This window comes from Gymnoscopelus microlampas (assembly GCF_963454915.1).
Source record: "Gymnoscopelus microlampas genome assembly, chromosome: 20".
NCBI classification, from domain to species: Eukaryota; Metazoa; Chordata; class Actinopteri; order Myctophiformes; family Myctophidae; genus Gymnoscopelus; species Gymnoscopelus microlampas.
Window position 1 is genome coordinate 17,867,143 of NC_139957.1, and position 18,947 is coordinate 17,886,089.

General features: G+C 41.2%; 2 protein-coding genes across 4 annotated transcripts in view; both read right to left on the reverse strand.

The window, feature by feature from the left end:
• Positions 1 to 592: 592 nt before the first annotated feature.
• cox16 (cytochrome c oxidase assembly factor COX16) lies at positions 593 to 6,693 on the reverse strand. Its single transcript, XM_084044922.1, has 4 exons — positions 6,557 to 6,693; positions 5,823 to 5,900; positions 2,044 to 2,112; positions 593 to 1,315 (listed from the first exon to the last, which is right to left on the reverse strand). The coding sequence occupies exons 1-4, from the start codon at positions 6,614 to 6,616 to the stop codon at positions 1,202 to 1,204; spliced, it is 321 nt and encodes a 106-aa protein (XP_083901048.1). The 5' UTR covers positions 6,617 to 6,693; the 3' UTR covers positions 593 to 1,201.
• Positions 6,694 to 10,036: 3,343 nt separating this feature from the next.
• Positions 10,037 to 18,947, reverse strand: part of actn1 (actinin, alpha 1) — a 68,718-nt gene continuing 59,807 nt past the window's right edge. Inside the window, exons 16-22 of one of the 3 annotated variants that reach the window (XM_084044009.1) lie at positions 18,712 to 18,846; positions 17,945 to 18,124; positions 15,925 to 16,071; positions 13,582 to 13,662; positions 13,180 to 13,245; positions 12,503 to 12,661; positions 10,037 to 10,845 (exon numbers count right to left, since the gene is read on the reverse strand). In XM_084044009.1, coding sequence (XP_083900135.1) covers positions 10,687 to 10,845; positions 12,503 to 12,661; positions 13,180 to 13,245; positions 13,582 to 13,662; positions 15,925 to 16,071; positions 17,945 to 18,124; positions 18,712 to 18,846 — 927 coding nt within the window. In that variant the 3' untranslated portion in view covers positions 10,037 to 10,686. The remainder of the gene's footprint in view (positions 10,846 to 12,502; positions 12,662 to 13,179; positions 13,246 to 13,581; positions 13,663 to 15,924; positions 16,072 to 17,944; positions 18,125 to 18,711; positions 18,847 to 18,947) is intronic. The other 2 variants (XM_084044008.1, XM_084044007.1) reach the window with 2 other exon arrangements.

The window sequence follows — 18,947 nt, forward strand, 5'->3', positions numbered from 1 at the left end:
CCTCAACGATGACAAAGCAGCTCAGTAGGAAAGATCCACATTTGGGTAAACTGAAAATAATCTTCACGTATAAGCTGGCGGATCTGTGCCTTTGTCATGAATTCCAAAAGCTAAAAGAAGACTGTTAAAACTGCAACACTGAAGAAATAGATATTAAGACGCAAAACGGTCACAGTACAAAAAAGAAGAAAACAAAGCAAATGGGCCCTTAGGGCATGGTCACACCGCCCTTCTACCTATGAGAGCAGATTCTGCATTTCAATGGCAGCAAACCACTCCATTCCCATTGAAATGCATTGGCAGAATCCGCCCTCATAATTCTCCACTTAGCTATTGAGCTCAGGTACGTTTATTCCTGTGGATCAAGTCATCTTAGATATCAAGTTGAATGGGTTCACTGGTTAAATTCCTCATTCATGGTCATTATCTGTAGCCATGTATCAATATTGAGATGCAGTGGTGCACAGCCAAAGTTGTGCACTTCTTATTTGTGAGACAAGCAAGCGAAGGTAATACCATTTCCATAATGAGCATAATAAATCTGTGGCATTGCAAAGTAATAACTGTCAGTGGAAGAAATTACTGTTGAAGCTTATAAAGCCGTAAGAGAGCCTTGGTCTGACGTTTTATTTACACCTACATACCTTCAACTGGTAAATCAACACAATATCGCTTAAAGCAAAGGCTCAAATTAAAACAAATCCAAAATGTATTGACTCATAGAAATCATACAGAGATTGAATATCATCCCCTCTCTCTCTACCTGTGTGCATGTCAGTGTAAGGCACTGACCAATACTCAATTACGCCGCCTACTGGACATTTATATAAACTATGGGCTGAGGAAAACCCACAATCAGCAAACAGCACCGAGTGGGACGTGGGAGCTTTAAATACATCATACAATTTTCAACTTATAACACCAAAACTGCATCAAAGTTATCAAGATTGTATAACTTCACATCCCCCCACAGGTAGCCCAAGTCTCAAGGTCAGAGGAGAGCTCAAAATATTACAGTGCACAATTACAAAGTGTAAATTCTCGAGGTGAGCCAAGGCAAAAACAATAGGAGCCTGTGCCCTGGGCTTGTCGGCGTCAGAGATAATTGGCTCTCAACGGTGCTGTTGCTAGAGTCCCCCCTGGTTTTTGTAGAGTCTCTCAGGCTGCAGAGTGTAAAGTATGTTTGGTATTTTCCTGGGCATCAAGCCTCTTTGTTCACACTGGCACGCTGCTGCTCCTGATAGTCCTTGGAGTCCTCCCAGGGACGAGGGCCACGGATGTTCTTCCAACCGTCTAAGTTCTTGTCCCTCATTTTCTGCATTGAGAAAATAATCCAGCAGGAGGTTAGGGGTTTTACTTGCGGTGGCCAGGAAGTGTTAACATTCCAGAACTAAACCAGATCATTTGTCAAGTCTTAACAAGTTGGCTTTTATCTGTACAAAATAACGCTTGTACGAAAAGGTGCACCTGCAGTGTGCTTGTAGATTAGACTTCAATGTCCCACTAAAATACAGTGGAGATAGCAGGACTGGGCCCTAGCAGACTCTCATGGATGCATTATAATGAACAATTAACATTGAGACATCGAAAGAGTTTTTATTTATTGTATCTTTCAAGAGCGTAAAAGAAAATAATTCATCATCTCTCCGTTACTTCCCCTTTAGCCTATTATTGATTGAAGTCTTATTTTGCGTGTACAAGTCTTATGTACACGCACAAATGGTTATCCTTAAGTTTCTATGATACGTTAATTATTCAGCCGATTTGTTCCGATTTTTTACTACTTTCAAACTGGTGTCCCTATTTTTGGGCAAGTCGTCATATGCGAAAACCTTCAAAACGAACTGATCTACAAGCTCGCATTGCAAGCTTGTAGATCAGTTTTTTTAAATATTTTATTACGTCTTTAAAATAGGTCTTAAGTGTTTATAATTGAATAAAGTTACCAGTTACATTTTCCCACCAATAGAGCAAAGACAACTGGACTCCTTTCATCCAGCATCCCACCCTGAGGGCATCCTAAACCTTCCTGTCTCTTCTTACCTCAAACTCCTCCTCCAGAATGACTGACTGCTTCTCCAGGTTCACTTTGGCCTCCAGGGAAGGGTCCATCTGGGAGTGTGGGTGGGAGAAAGAAAGAAAGAAAGAAAGAAAGAAAGAAGGAGGGAAAAAAAGAAAGAAAGAAAGAAAGAAAGAAAGAGAGAAAGAAAGAGGTGATTAAGCTGGATGGCTTGGTGGCGAATGCTTACATGCACAAGCACAAAAATGCGCACTCTCACATACACACAGCGAGTGAAAGAAACAAAATGTTTCAACGAAATTAAGAAAGAAAGCAACATTCAAGCAAGAAAGAAAGAAAGACAGGGAGTGCAGAGGATGAAGGAGGGTTTCCTTGTCAGAGCAGGATGGTGGTGAAATTATTATTTTTCCGCTTGTAAATTATTCTGCTTGATTTGGCAAAACATTGGCAGCTTCACTAAAACCCTGTCGGCTTTGGATGTCTAACGGTTTGGTGAAACGAGGTTTCTTTGGCGAGAGACGCCCTGCAGAGAAGTCGTCCAATGGAATGCTGCCATTGTTTTTTCTTTTTGCAATTTAAATAGAGTCTGCCTCTGCTCTGGATAGAAATGTATCCATTTTGAATCCATTATTTTTAATGAGTTATAATATTTCACTGCAATAATGTTACAATTACTCTAGTGACTGGCGATATTCAACATGTCATTTGTTTTAATAGGCCTCTTATTGCTACCCACACACTCACCCACCCACACACCAAGAAACAATCACATGCCCCCTGTAGAGACAACTACAAAGCAACTACTACAAAATGATCATGCAGCATCAAGTGCACTGGAATTAACTGCCATGGTAATTAGTATAAGAACCAATACTGCAGAGTTACTATTAATATTACATTCTCCCAAATACCAATCCCAGAGCAACAGAGGCAAGGGGGAAAACTCCCATGGAACCTTGAGATGGAACCGGTCTCAAAGGGGAAACACGTGCTCGTCTTGGGGTTGAATTGATTTCACTGCAAAAGCAAATTGGGTCCTACTACAAAGACTAAAGCCTGACTTATATGCCGTAGTACGATTATCTTGCGTGCTGAAGATAACTAATAATAATAAAACATTTCTATTGCACTTTACATTTGAAACAAATCTCAAAGTGCTACAGTACAGAATAAAAAACATCTAAAAAAAAAGGAGGGTTCAAAAAACAATTAAAAAAAGAAAGGGGGGCAAAGAAAACCTAGGTGTTAAACCCCGAAGTAGCTAATTGAATGCTTTATTAAAAAGGATCTACAAGCTCACAACACGTCGCATCGCAATGTGTTGAGCTTGTAGATCTGCCATTTTCAGCGCCCAACTCCATCATATGACGAGTATAAATTAAGCATTAGATCTCAAGACAGTGGCTTGAGAGACTAAACTCTAACTGGGTCAACATCTCGGAGGCCATCAAGTAAAGAAAAAAAAGGAATCAGTCTGTTAGATGGTGATGTATTCAAAGAGTGCGTGTGTGTGTGTGGGGGGGGGGGGGGGGTGGCATGAGTGGTTTTAGCTGCATGTGGTTTGACGTGTGGTTCGTTACAAGATGTATGTATTGGGACTGAAAGATGTGTGTTCTGAGTGCACGCATGCACATTGCACACACACACACGCATACAAACGTCACAGTAGTGTCTTCATACCATAGGGTTTTAGGAGAGGCTGGCTGAGCAAAGGGCGGGAGGGGGGGGGCTTTATTGCCGCATAAGAGAGAGAGAGAACAAGTAGCATGGGGGCAGCTGTATGGAGCAGACAGGAAAAGTGCCAGGGGGCATCATGATGCCAGTTGCCCCCCCCCCCCCCCCCATCTCCACCCAATGTCCTGCTCACTGTAGTTGCTAGCTCACATGGACAGCAACAAGAAAAAGATGCCTTGCCATCTGGCACCCAGCCAGATGACGAGCATTAGCATTTGTCGCGGTAAAATAGCACAAAACAATCAACCCCGCCCCTGCCAATTTCACTCATTTAACTCTGAGAGTGTACAAAAGTAACCAAAGGGACCCATATTTACATAAGCCCTAATTGAATACTTTCAAACATTGTCAAAAGTCGTCACAATACGATAGTCATAATATCGATATTGAGGTATTTGGTGAAAAATATTGTGACATTTGATTCTGTCCATATTGCCCAGCCCTAGTTACGGATTATGGATAAATTAAAAATGTACTGTGTACTCACCACACCCACAGCCTACTCATCAGATTATAATGGCTTCTAATATGGGGTTGTTCTATAATTTTAATGAAGTCTTCACGATCTGCTCTCACTTCTAGTTCTTGATCTGACTAACCCTAATAACCAGTAAGACTCCCTAATCGGGAGATAAGCGACCGTAGGTCACATGTATACAGAAGAGGGCTGTAACGGCGATTGGTTCCTAGTTGTAAAGGTGTGCAGGCAAGAGCTGTTGGTGTGTGTGTGTGTGGTGTGGGAGAGAGAGTGTGTTTATAGGGGAAAGGAGGGATTGTTTGTGGGGGGCAAGCCCCCGAGTTACGGCATTTTATGTGAGCTGCAGTGGCAGGGGGTCCTCCACTGGGGGCGCCACCACTTTTGCATCCGTTCTGGAGCACCAGGAGTGGGTGGTCCCCGGGAATGCCCCGTGAGCAGCCCCGTTGGGGTGGTCATTTGGTAATTTGTCCACATGTGCTCATTTTTTACACTTGGGGGTCCCCGAGGCAGCTGGGGGTCCCTGGAGCTCCAGGGGTCCTTGGAGGGTGTAGTTTGGCAGGTAAGGAGTGTGTGTGCAAAATGTGGCATGGATCGGGGCAATGGGTGCGGAGATATGAGCAGGGCAAAAGTGTGACGTGTGTGACGGAGTGACGGAGTGACGGAGTGACGGACGGACACCTGGAGCAGCTTTCTGTAGTAAGTGCGACCTACGGTCGCAATCAAGTCAGTACCTATGAAGCCTGAATTGGTGTAATGTCTTGAGCATTTTAAGTGTTGGATACGTATTTTAATAATAATAATAATAATGCAGCTGCAATAACGCATGTCATGTTTGAAATTAATTTAGGCCTTCGTCAGCTGCTGGAACCTTTGCAGTGATACAGTCTTGGCAGACTGTAAGAGCATGTGTGCTATTTTTATACTGTCAGGTTTCAGTGATACCAGAATCGTGACTCTCTAGTCTAGAAGCAATGACGTCGTCATACCACTAGGAGGCCTAGTTGCACAGTTGAACAGGATTAGAAATTCATGACAGTGTCTACCTGGGGGTTCACCCCACATCTCCAGATGTGTACTCAACTATGACAAAACGTAACCCATCTAATGGTTTATTATCATCAGTCCTGTGTGTGTTTGTGACCTTGCATGCCAAGGTGGCAGTCTGGGAATTTTACCCCTGATAAGAACGTCACTGTTGGGTGGAAAACTTATATGTCCAAAAACCATTACGTTTCAGGAAATGGGGAAAAAAAGGACCTATGGATCCAATGTCGTTGTTAAATAGTCACAAGCTCTTGCTAATACTTTTCATTGGTTCAATATTTATAAAATCCAGAGGCACTCTTAACCACAATCACTTGAAATCGTTTCAAAAAAAGCAAAAATAGTAGACCTACAAGCTCACAACGTGTCACATCGCAACACGTTGTGAGCTTATAAATTCATTGGCTACTTTTGTAAGACACTGTTAAAAAATACATACAAAGTAAATTATGGAGATTTGAGGTTTCTGCTCAACAGCAACGATATAACAAATGTCTGAAATACATTTTTATAATAAAATAACAATCAATGAAAATGGCTGAAAACCTTTTTTTTTATCTTCTGGGCATCATATCGGATTTGTGTAAACTCTTTCAGTCCGAAGGAACCTCCAATGATGAGCACCTGAAATACAAAACGAAATAGGCCCAAAACTAAATGTGGATTTTACTTAATTATTACACAGACTGGAATTTGTCAGGAGCACATATTAATGTATATTCCCAGCCCTAATAGGACCCATGGGAATATAGGATTGACCCCAATTTGTCTGCATTGATTGTATTAATCTTTAAAAGCTTGTCAATAAGGCAGGTTACGTTTTGATACATATTAAGGCGTTATAAACATATAAATGCATATACAGTATATGTATATGCATTTACAGACAGATTTTATAAGGTAATATATAATATTTATGTACACACACAGTAAAAGGTAGGCACACACACACACACACACACACACACACACACACACACACACACACACAATGGCAAGAGGTTCATATTAAGCTAACATACATTCATTCAACTTACACACCAATAACAGCAGAAGTGAACATAATTCGTAGCTTTACTATGTTAGAAAAACACAATGTACTGTTTACATGCATACTGCATACTGTTACATACTGCATACTGTTTACTGTTACATACTGCATACTGTTTACTGTTACATACATGTATGTAACATTGGCTAGCTAAAGAGTTAACGTTAGCCAACTCACTTAACATTTCCGTCAAAAAGCACAAGATGATTGAATAGAACAGAAGATTTACCATCATGGGCACGCCATATCTTATCGTTTTGTTCCTTTGAAGAGCCTTGAAAGTCATCATTATATGTTTTGTAGCTACAAGAATGCTAACATTAGCAGGTCACAGCTGGGACGCATTTCCTGCATGGGTCCTTCGCGATAAACATTCCGGAAAGGCGACAGCTCACATTTTCGTTCCGCCTGTAATGTCAGTAGATTCGAGCCAAGGTTCGCCTTGTAGTCAGCAGTGGTGGGAAAATTACTCAATTGTTTTACTAAAAAAGTATCAATACTGCAACGTAGAAGTAAAAGTCCGGAATCAAAATTTACTTGAATAATAGTACAAAAGTGTTAGTATCAAAATGTACTTAAAGTATCAAAAGTAGAAAGTAGGCCTACTCATAGATGAATGTCCTATTTTACAAGTTTTCAAATGTATAAAAAATCTTTAGAAAATAGCAGATCTACAAGCTCAACATGCGTGGCATGCGACGCATTGTGAGCTTGTAGGGCTGAAGTGGTTAATGTATGTTTTGTAATAATCAAAATCTACAAAATAACTAGTAACTAAAGTTTTCAAATAATTGTAGTGTAGTAAAAGTACAATATTTGCCTCTAAGGTGTATTGGAGTAGAAGTAAAAGTACAAACAATGTGAAATACTACAGTAAAGTAAAATAAATACCACACAATTGTACTTAAGTAGCCTAGAGTACTTGAGTAAATGTACTTAGTTACTTTACACCACTGCTGATGACCAGCTTTACTGTACCTGGATAGTGTACATGGACCTGTAGTGGTGTCATGGTGACAGCCTCTTCCTCACAGGTACATCTTGACCTTCATTTCGTGACTGGTCCAGGAGACTCCAGTGAGCAGGCAGACCCTCAGCTCAGCTCAGGAGAAAGAAACCCCAGAAGTCAGAGCAGCACCACGTGGGCCAGGGAGCGCAGCTGCTTCCTCACCTTCATCATCACTTTACTTTAACATGCGGCTCCGGGAGTATTTTTTACTTTACTGGAGTATTTCAAATGTTCTATACTTTTACTTAAGACTCCACTACCTCTCAGACACACATATATAATAATTTGAAACCTTAAGTTACTGGGTACTACTACTTTTTGATTATTATTACAAAACATACATTATCCACTTCAGCCCTATTTAAACTTTGGCTATTTGAAAATAGCCGACCTACAAATTCACAATGGACACCTAGCCTATGGTCAATACCTAAAATAGCAGATCTACACAATGCATAACATTGTGAGCTTGTAGATCTGCTATTTTCTAAAAAATCATTCTGCATAATGAGTAGCCTACTTTTACTTTCGGAACTTAAGTATATTTTTATGCCAATACTTTTGTACTTTTACTCAAGTACATTTTGAATTCCGGACTTGTACTTGTAACAGAGTATTTCTACATTGTGGCATTGATACTTTTACTTAAGTAAAACATTTGAGTACTTTTGCCACTGTTGGAAAGACTCACTTTGAAGATACTAGGAGGTTGAAAACAAGGTTCCTGGGGTGCCTTCAATCCCACTAATGAGGGATTCCCCTGTTCGCTGTCCAAGGTGCTGAAAAGCTTCTTTTTTTTTACAGTAATTTAAAAAAGAGGATCCCTGGCTAATAAGCCAAATATGCCTTAATACATTATAGTTGTCCTCATAACTAAAATGTAAAATTAAAAACACCTTAAATATTTTGTTTATTTTAGAAATAGTTAATATTTTACTCAATAGGGGCAATGGCCTAGCGAGTTGATGATGTAATTTGTGTTGTCTAGCCCTATGGAACTTATGGAATGCATGTGAAAATAAAAACATATTTAAAATATTGATTTGATGCTCATATTAACCTTAGGAAGTATTATGTTGTTTTTTTTCACATGCATTCCATACATTCCATAGGGCTAGACCACAGATGGACACATTCGTATCTACTGTATGTTCTTGTTCACATCGTGATATATTTCCAGTGAGACAGGTGCAAGGTGATTCTCAGCAGTGGTGTAAAGTAGCTAGTACATGTACTCAAGTACTGTACTTAAGTACCAATTTGAGGTATTTTTTACTTTACTGTTGTATTTCCAATTTTCAGTACTTTTACTTCTACTCAACTACATCTCGAAGGCAAATATTGTACTTTTACTCCACTACAATTATTTGAAAACTTTAGTTACTAGTTACTTTGTAGATTTTGATTATTATTACAAAACATACATTAACCACTTCAGCCCTATATACATTTCGGCCATTTGAAAATAGCCGATCTACAAGCTCACAATTGTGAGCATGTAGATCTGCTATTTTCAAAAGACTTTCATACATTTTATACATTTGAAGTTTTGTGAAATGGGACATTCTGCATAATGAGTACTTTCTACTTTTGGTACTTTAAGTACATTTTTATTAGATACCAATACTTTTGTACATTTACTCAAGTACATTTTGAATTCCGGACTATTACTACTTTGCAGTATTGATACTTTTACTTAACTAAAACAATTTAGTACTTTTTCCACCACTGATTCTCAGCAAATCAGTTTCACAATTCAAACTTTGCTCAAGCAATAAGGTAGCGCTGAATAAAGTTTGTTACTGGCAAAAAAAAAACATTTATGTTTATGTTTGTAAATACTTACTGACGTTTATTTAGCTGCATCCTTTTGTAAACCTTCATCCGACTTTGTCTTTGTTGATTGAAGCTTTGTGCAGAACAGGGATTGACCCCCTGTTGAGCTATATGGTATTGACACTGACAGACACTGTCATTTTATTGGTTGAAATTGGTTAGTAGCCTACCTGATATTAAAATACACATTTTGCCATCTGTTGTTATCCATGTCTATGACACAGATATGCTCTAAAAGTGTTTTAAACATTTTTCATTTCAGCTGGTCTTTAACTCTTCATACCTCATGCTTGCTTTTTCCTGTAGTGACCTACAGCAGCTCTTCTGTGAGGTACTGTAGCACCATTCACCTGACTGCATCTGCTACCTTTAACCCAGCTGCCACTGATTAACAGTTGTACTGTACCATGATATCTTCACCCAGAGAATAATGCAAGTGTTACATTTATTTACCTAATAGAGGCCTGGATTACACTTTACAAATGTTGTCCATCTTACAGCTGGCCAGAGAGTAATATTACATCTTATCCCATCAAGTCTATAGCCAATGAGCATCGAACAGGTTTTTGATATTCCACTGTTTGCCAGTAATTGCCTTCCAAATGTGTTGTCCTGTTTCTGAAAACAAAGAAAAGCACAATGAAAGCAAATCCAATTAGGAGTCATGTTGAGGGGCCTCTAGTCCTACTATAATGCTTTCTGTCCTTACCATGTGTAATAAGGCTCATACACTTTCCACCACCAAGCAAGGAGGCATCTCTCAATACATACACTCATATACATTCTCTTGTATGTCAGCCCAAATGAAAATGTTCTTGAAGTAGTCGTTTTAGAGTGCCACACAGAGAATGAGGAGAACATATAGATTTTTTTCCTTTATTACAATTTCTCTCTTTTCAATCAGGTGAAGAAAAATACCTTCTTTTTTTTGTTCTGTATAATAAAATATGTTAACTTTATTCATTTTTTTGAAGAAAAACAAAACAAAAAACAAAACAATGACAAGAAAATAAAAACAGAAAACAAAAAAAAATGTTTTTCTCTCTCCCTCTTTGTAAACCTGGAGAGCTGCTGCTGCATTGCGTGGGAAGCAAATACAACGAGACAGGGGGGGGGGGGGGGGGGCGTGAGGGAGCGGTGAAAGATGGAGCGAGGCTGGAGCATGGAGAAGGTATGGAGGGAGGAGGGAGGTGAAGGAGAAGAGGATTATGACAAAAAGATAAGGCCAGAGAGACATACAAAAGAAAAAGCATATGCCCAATTTATATACCGTCGCATGATGACGTCGCTTGCCGAAAATAACCGACCTACAAGCTAACAGTGGCTCACGATGCCCTGCGTTGTTGGTTTGTAGATTGGTTCTTTTTGGTAAGCGATAACGTCGTGCGATGGAGTATAAATAGGGCTATAGCAGGACAGGGTTTGTGGTGACGTGAGGGGGAGGCAGTCAGAGGGTGATGAGAGCAGGTGGAGCTGGTGGTCCCAGATTCAGGACTGACTGGCAGTGGGGTCTCTCAGAGGTCACTCTCCCCGTACAGCGCGGTGGAGAAGGACATGTAGTCGAGGGACCCGGGGATGGCGTCGGGGCCGGTGTAGGGGGCCATGCGGGCGATGCAGTACTCCGCCTGGTCGGGTGGTAACTCCCGACGCAGCTCGTCGGCTAGGATGTAGTTCTGGTAAGGAGCAAGGAAAATGTAAAAGTTAGGGGTTGTTTTTTTTTGGAAGACGGTTGTCACCAAATCCAAATCAAAGTTTATTTGTCAACAAGATAAAAAGTGCAGAAGAAAAAATATTTAGTAAAAGTTGTAAGATAGCAACATCACGCTGTTTTTACTTTGTCAGCTTGTTAGCAGCTCTACTGAAATTGCATAATACAATCTTAATTATGATGCCAGCTGCAGCAAGGCGGTGATTCTGGCTTTGATTCTGCTTTAATGTAATGCTTAAGGTCCTTGCACACCAGAAGCATGACTAATTAACAAATGTGTCTGAGAATATTTCACATCAAAATATTAATTTGGTGATGCCGCATTCATACAGGCTGATGCTTTTATTTGGTTGGTCGACCTTGTTTCAAAAAGCAATTATTCTTAATATTAATTAATCTTAATAGGGACATCAGAATTCTGTGTTGCAGTATTTTATTGTGGTTTTGTACCCAACGCATGGCAAGCAGCTTAATTATGTTATGCTGAGGCACCGTAAATAAAGGCAGTTAGAATACTACCCTGCTGTCGCCTGTTCCTGTCTACCGAGCCCTGTTACCGTGTCAAACATTCTCACTGTTGAACAGTAACCTTATTTTTTTCATAAATGAATGCCCTATTTTATACTTAGCTGTATGACATTGTCATGCAAATGATAATCTACAAGCTCACAACACCTTGCGATACATGAGCTTGTTCCACAGTGGTGCTACAGCTCTTTCAATGAGATATGGGAAAAAAAACCTTTAGGTTTATCCTGGGGGCTCTGCCAGTTAACCACTTTTATATGTGAAATTTATGGCCTGGACCGCTGACGTAGCGGTCCAGGCACCTAGGCTCAGTCTAGCCTGACAGCGTGTCACGGGTTCGAGTCCCGATCCTGACAGCCTTTGCTGCATGTCACTCCCCATCTCTCTCTCCCCATTTCCTGTCAGCCTACTGTCCTATCAATAAAAGCCGGAAAAGTAAATCTTAAAAAAAAAGGTTCAACATTGGTGAACCTTGACCGGGCGACAACCAATAGGGAAGTAGCGACGTGCGTTGACCCCACTTGGCAGCCATGTCACTTGTAGTATTCTTTCAGTGAGTCAACACTCCAACGTAAGTCAATCAAACTGCACACCGGAAAACCAGCACCCCTGCCGGCCACAGCCCCACAAGGTAACGTAAGAAATGTCACATTGGCCACTTGGGCCATATGACAATATCGTCAATATTGGACTTTTGATATAAAAACACACAAAAATGAATTCATGACTGTGGATATGCTCTAAAAACATATATTTTTAAAGCTTGTGTTTAACCCAAATTTAAAACCGGGAAAGCATCCGTGTCATTTTAGACATCTGCTATTTTTGAATATTTTCAAAAAAATCTATGAAATTGTTTGAAAAATGTTGAATTACGGAAAAGTTTGAGAACCACTGATTAAATCAGTGGTTCTCAAACTAATTAATTAATAATTAATTAGTAATTATTATTTTTTTTATTACAAATGCATTTGTAGAATCGGCTCAGGTCTTAATGGGTTAAAGCATGTAGGCTCGTATGTGTCACATGTTCTCCTCTCTCCTTGTTCCCTCCGTTCCCACAACGTCAAATAATGCTTGAAAGATGATGGTACCTTGTCCCCTGCGAGGACTTTGAAAGAGGCCATAACTTGGTCAGCAGTGTCTGTGTCGGCGGTCTCACGGGACATGAAGTCGATAAAGGCCTGGAAGGTGACGATGCCTAGTCGGTTGGGATCCACGATGCTCATGATGCGCGAGAACTCGGCTTCACCCTGTGAAGGTGGGGGGGGGGGGGGGGGGGGGGGCAGTACAGAGGTTCCTGTTAAACATGCCGACCAGACTGACCACGGACATAGTCCCCACGGCAAATACATAAGACACAGCCCCCCAAAGATGGAGCTTTCACATACAGGGAACATACAGATTACTGCAGGTGCACCATTACGGAGATTCATAATTTCATTTAAAGTACTACATCACTTAAGCGTATAATATTTAACTATAGCACAAAAGGGTATAATTTACAATAATAATACCTTGTCAAAACAGTTTGGTAAAGGTAACCCTTTTTGACCTATTAACTATTCATTTTCTGATCATGTTTTTATATAACAGGTCTCATATTGTTAATAATTACCAGCTCATGTCTCTTTTCTGGCCAGTCATTGTCAACACTTTCTGTGTTGATCAGATACACACAGTGTTCACTTCACAGTACAGCAGTATACACAGAATAATGCAGCGATGTAACACGTTGACACACAAGCAGTTGTGGGACGGTGTTCTTTACCATGTTGTAACCGATGGAGATAAGGCAGGTTTTGAAGTCTTCAGCATCCATCATTCCTGTTCTCTTCTACAAGGTCAGCAAAGGAAAAACGAAACCAGAAGGAGAAGATAGATAATAGAGGAGTGGTAGAGGTGTGTGAGGAAGGGGGGGGTTGGGTTGTATTACAAGTTAAGAATAAAAAGCAGAAGTAGGATTCAGGAGGAACACCGCAAGTGTCCACATTAGTGGATGTTGCAGGACGGGAGGAAATTCATGAGAGAAATTTGAAAAGAGAAGAAGTTGGAAAAGATGGGAGGGGGATGGGAAACATAGAAGGAAAAAGTAAAGAAAGAAAGAAAAAAAGAAAAAAAAAACAGTTAAACGTCTTTGTGCCACCACAGAGGGGCGTCTGCAGTGAAGTACCTGTGCATCGTTGGCGATATCAAAACCCAGGCTGATGAGGCAGGCCTTGAACTCCTCTGCGCCCAGAGTGCCAGAGTGATCCTGAGGGGGGGCGGTGGGGTGTTGGAGGCCAGGCGAGGCGTCACGAGGGGCCGCAGGCCATGCAGCACACAAACACGCACGCACGCACAAACACACACACATAGGGGGGTGGGGGTGGGTCAGTGAGGATGGGAGGGGACGGTGGAGGGGAGGGTTGGGTGGTTGGGGAGTGTTTCATGCACAGGGGTGAGGGGTGAAGGATGGGGAGCCATGCACAAGAGACAGGAAACACACAGAGAACACAAGTGCATATACATTAGGATCTGGCCAAAAAAAAAGAAAAAAGGGGGTGAACACACGGTGGCAGCATTGCTGCTGTGCGGTGCAGAGGGCATTCCCACAGGCATTAATGTGCAGAGTGGCAGGCAAATTACAGTACTCGTTGCGTCGTCGGCCTTGTAGTGAGAAGGTTATTATTCACATCACTGTTGACAGAGTCATGTACTTCTTAATCTGATGCTTTACTTGGACACAAAGACATAATTTCTACCAGCCAAAATATAAGAAACAACCATGAGTCCTTTCCTGCATTTCTACAATGACACACGTTTTCTAACATGCTCATTTTCAATGAGCACTTTACTTGAATGCAAAATTATACCTTTCCTCTTTTCTTTCATATTTTTCTTTAATTCAACCTTGACGGCCATGATGTTGAATCAGGAATTGCCACAATGACTACATGCTATGCTACAGTATACCAATGCAGTCTGACAAGGCACCGCACTTTTTTTCCTCCAATAACGTAAGCCAAAGAGAAGAGAAGAGAAAAGTCAAAGAAAAAACCTGGATGATCATTTTGTACATTTCTAATGGTATTTCTCACTGAAACATACTGGTCTCATTGGTCTCAGGTTAACACCATGCGATGCATTGTCGTCATAGGCCTGAAGATTCGCTCTTTTAAGCGAGCAACTATTTTAGGCTTTAGTCTCCAGTGGGACTCCTGTCTTTGACAGGCTGTATTGATTAACACTAGCGGCTTCGGAAAAATGCATGAGGTAATGGCAGTTTGTACAGAAGCTCGGCAGGAGCATTGGGGAGTAGGAGGAGGAGGAGGAGGAGGAGGAGGAGGAGGAGGAGGAAGAGACGTGGGAGAGGGAGCTAAATAAAAACTCATCCATAATTGGTGCTGTTCGTGACATGCAGAGCCCTGGTGTAAACACTACACTCTGGAGATTACAAAAGGGGGCTGAGAGGAGCAAGTCATTCTACAGGGGGAGCCTGCTGTCATCCAAGGTTTGCAACCATTGATGGAAAGCAACATTTAATATACATACATCACTATGTATATTGTATATTATATATATGTATATTATATCAATGTGTATATTAAATGTTGCTTTCCATCAATGGAAAGCAACATTTAATATACATACATCACTAATAAGATTGGTATAGCAGTGAAACAAGGCCTTCTGCACATGTATCTAAGGGTCCTGTCAAACCATGCTTCTGGCATGACATCCATTACGCCTATGCAATATTTAATGTGAAGGGCATGCATATGGCAAGTCAGATTCCTTTTGCACGCAATGCACTTGATTAATAAAGGTATTACTGACTCTGATATCCATTTTCTTTCAATAATGAAACCTGGGCCTGAGTAATCTTTCATTGTACAGCAAGTCAGCCTTGAACCAAGAGGAAAGATCACTCCAACATGATGCATTAGACACATACCTGTATACACTACATTCTGCAGTTTTTTTTCTGGTTACAGGATTGTTAAAATGTTTACTGTTAGCCACACCATGGTTAGCATAACAAGATGTAAAAGATCCAAGACTCACAATAGTCTAGTCTCACCTCAGCTTCTTTGCTTTGTCGATGCTCTCTAAATATGCAGAGAAGAGCCCAAGACATTCATATGATATGACTGAACTGTTGAGTGTTGTATCTATTGTCAGATAAAGTTAATTGTTGTTCATTTAACTCTTGAGAGGACCGTGCAGAACACTATTCCTATTCATTTAGAAACTTACCATGCAAGAGTTAACCCATTGACAGTCTGTCGATTGACAGTCTGTCCTGCCAAATTGCCAAACATGGCATTGAAGCAGTACCTACTCTGACTTACTCTGGATTTGAATGCCTATTGCCTAAAATCTAAATACACATCTAGTGCACATTTATCAGAATGCAAAGATTCTTCACCAAGTCACTTCCGTGTAAAGCTACTGCACTTGGAGATGTGTTTAGTCTGCATGAATGTTTACCTGCCCACCTCAACTCTCTGTAGTGTAATTCAGCATTACTAACCCTGTCAAAGTGATTGAAGGAAGCCCGGAACTCATTCATCTGCTCCTGGCTGATGCCCTTGGCGTCCCGCGTCAGGATCTGGTTCTCAATCTCATTGATTGTGCGGGCGATGGTGGTGAGAAGCTGCTCCCAGCCCACACGGATGTGCTGCGGCGGGGAGGAGGGGGTATGGAGAAAGGAGAAGTTTTAGAGGCAATAGACCAATTATCTATACGGTATACAAACATTGAGACTGCGCATATAGGTTGCAGAGAGAAATAAAATAAAAAAAACAGTTGTTTTTAAGAGCTCTCATTTTGGTTCACTTAACATCCTGCGTATGAGGCTCATGAGCAGCCGAAGGCCGTGCATCTCAGCCAATCACAGCGATTAGGGGCAGGTTTTGAGGAAAATTTGTTTATGAATCACTTGCACACAACCAAAGAAGTATATGAATGAAGGAGAGGTGACAGTACATTCCCAAACTGAGATGCAAACTGTAGCTGAAAGTGTGATGGAATGAATTCAAAAGTAAAACGACTTTTACATCCATGACCTTGTGGCCCAATGGCGAGAGCTCTACTGACTGAGCTACCCGGACACAAATATCTTATGAGTGGTCTGGTTCTTATTCAACCTTATTCAGCCTGCACGTGAAAGGCCTGTCTAATGTCAGTGTGGCGTCTGATAAAGTTCTGTTTGATAGACGAGTTCCTTGTTTACAAACCTTACTGGGTTTTTGCACATTCAGGGAGCAAAGCTGCTTTGCCTGAAACATGCACAGCTGATTTAACTCTAAACAGCTGTGCATGATTTGAGTCAGCTAGAGCAGCAAGCTGCAAGTGGGTGATCACGTGACCTCAAGTAACGGTCTGTCTCAGACTAGAAAGACGCGTTTCAGATTTGCTGTTAAGAGTTCTGCTCCCTAGTTGCGCAGAAATCTGTGGGAATTAGAGAATAAAAGCTAAGGCGTAGTGTAAAAGGTCAGCCTCAGCTGCCTAGATGTGGATAAAGTAGTGATTTATTTTGCTTTTGTTTTAATGCGTTTGCCCTACCAGGTAGGTGGGGTTTCCATCATTAGAACAATTTCATTAGCACCACGTAGGTTGCCAGCACAGACAGACAAGTAAGTCTACTTTTAAGTAAGACGAAACTGACTTTGAAATACTTTCCTGTGATCATCCAAACTTTCTGGATCTAACTGATTGCTCCATCCTATATTGAAATTGGCTAATGCGTGGGTGTGCTGGCGGGCGGGCGGACCAACACCCCGTCACTATGACTCAGACATAACCATATAGAGTTCACTATGACTCAGATATAACCATATAAAGTTCACTATGACTCAGATATAACCATATATAGAGTTCCCACTGCAGCTACACCCAAATATGGCATGTGTCATGTTGACTGTGACAGCATGACATCACACCCAAACAAACAAACCGTGTTGTCATGACATCAGAAAAAAAAAAAGAACTTGAATCGGCTGCATATCGGCCAGAACCTCTAGTGTGATAAAAGCTCCACCCTTCTGGCAACAAAGTGTATGTTTTTGTTGTTGAAAAATACAGCTTGAACAAAGTTTGGTTTAGGTTGTAAATCATGCTTGAAATTGTATGCAAAAAATATATATTTTTGTTTTTCAATTATGTTTTCATTATTGATTGGCATTTGCTTGTGTGATTTGAGAAACCATCCTGTAAACAAAAGGTCACATATTTAGTTCCTACTACGGGCAAAGTGTGTCCATCAAAGCCATAAAGTCCATGAGCAGGACACTGAACCCCTACCTGGCCTCTTATGTGTAAGTGACAGTCACACTAAAAAGCATTAAACATAAATGGAAGGGCAGCAGTGTCCTAAAGGGTTAGAGCGGTGTCCTTGGAACAAGAAGTTAGAAAAAACCTGGGCCGGGAAATAAAAGGCAGGGTAAATAACACTCACCCCACCCCCCATCCATACCCACTGTTGAAGTACCCTTAAGCAGGGCACTCAACAGTGTAACAGTATGTTTCACTGGGAAGCTCTCAGGCTTTACCTCCATGGTGTAGTTGGTGTGCTTATTGTCAAAAATGAGTGCTTCCTGTATGAGCTGGTGGTCTCCCTCTAGCTGGTCTATCTTTGGCTTGTAGTTAACAATGCTCTTTTCATACTGACGCAGGTGTGTCAGCTGGTCCTCCAGGGTGCCATGCATCTCGATGGAGATACGGCCAATCTCCTGCACACACGCGCACACACACACACACACACACACACACACACACACACACACACACACACACACACACACACACACACACACACACACACACACACACACACACACACACACACACACACACACACACACACACACACACAATGCTGAGCAAAAACAATGCATACAGTGTCTGTACAGTGTATTACATATATATATATATGTGTGACATGCACAGAATCTATATAGATATATTCATAGTAGCCTATACAGACTATGTTGAGGAAGTCTATTAGCTCCAATTATATACTTGTAGTGCAAAGGACCCTAATCATGTGGCATGGAGGGCTGGGATTTTACCAATTAGTAAAATTACATGGTGTAGAATTGGGGTTTCGCTAATTAGTGAAATCACCTGATGCAGTGTTTGGAGTTCACTAATTAGTGAAATCACCTGACAGATTTCACCAATTAGTGAAATCACCTGGTGCAGTGTTGGGTTGGATAGATAACTTGCATACATTCAGTCCTCCATGCGTAAAATGTAGGGACCTCCGTTGTCTACGTGTATTATAGTTGTTTGAATGTCCAGTCCGACTAAGACCAACCTCCATCTTGGTCTGGATCCAGGGTCCGATAACATTGGCTTGATTGGCAAACTGTCTACGGAGGCGCTCATTATTCTGCTGCCGGGCGTGCTCCTCAATCAGGGCCTGGTCACGCTGAGGCACCAGCTGCCTCACCTGTTGGAGGGGATCATGGGAAATCAATGTAATTAATAAGACACGTTAATGCTACTTTAAGTGCAACATGATGGGTGAATCTGAGAGACAAATATTTGCAG

Excerpts from the sequence above, each read along its gene's own strand:
- cox16 (XM_084044922.1), bottom strand. The coding sequence starts at position 6,616 with ATGATGACTTTCAAGGCTCTTCAAAGGAACAAAACGATAAGATATGGC. Across the intron at positions 5,901-6,556 it reads GATATGGCGTGCCCATGATG|GTGCTCATCATTGGAGGTTC; the intron begins GTAAATCTTCTG and ends TTTGTATTTCAG. Across the intron at positions 2,113-5,822 it reads CCCAGAAGATAAAAAAAAAG|ATGGACCCTTCCCTGGAGGC; the intron begins GTTTTCAGCCAT and ends CCACACTCCCAG.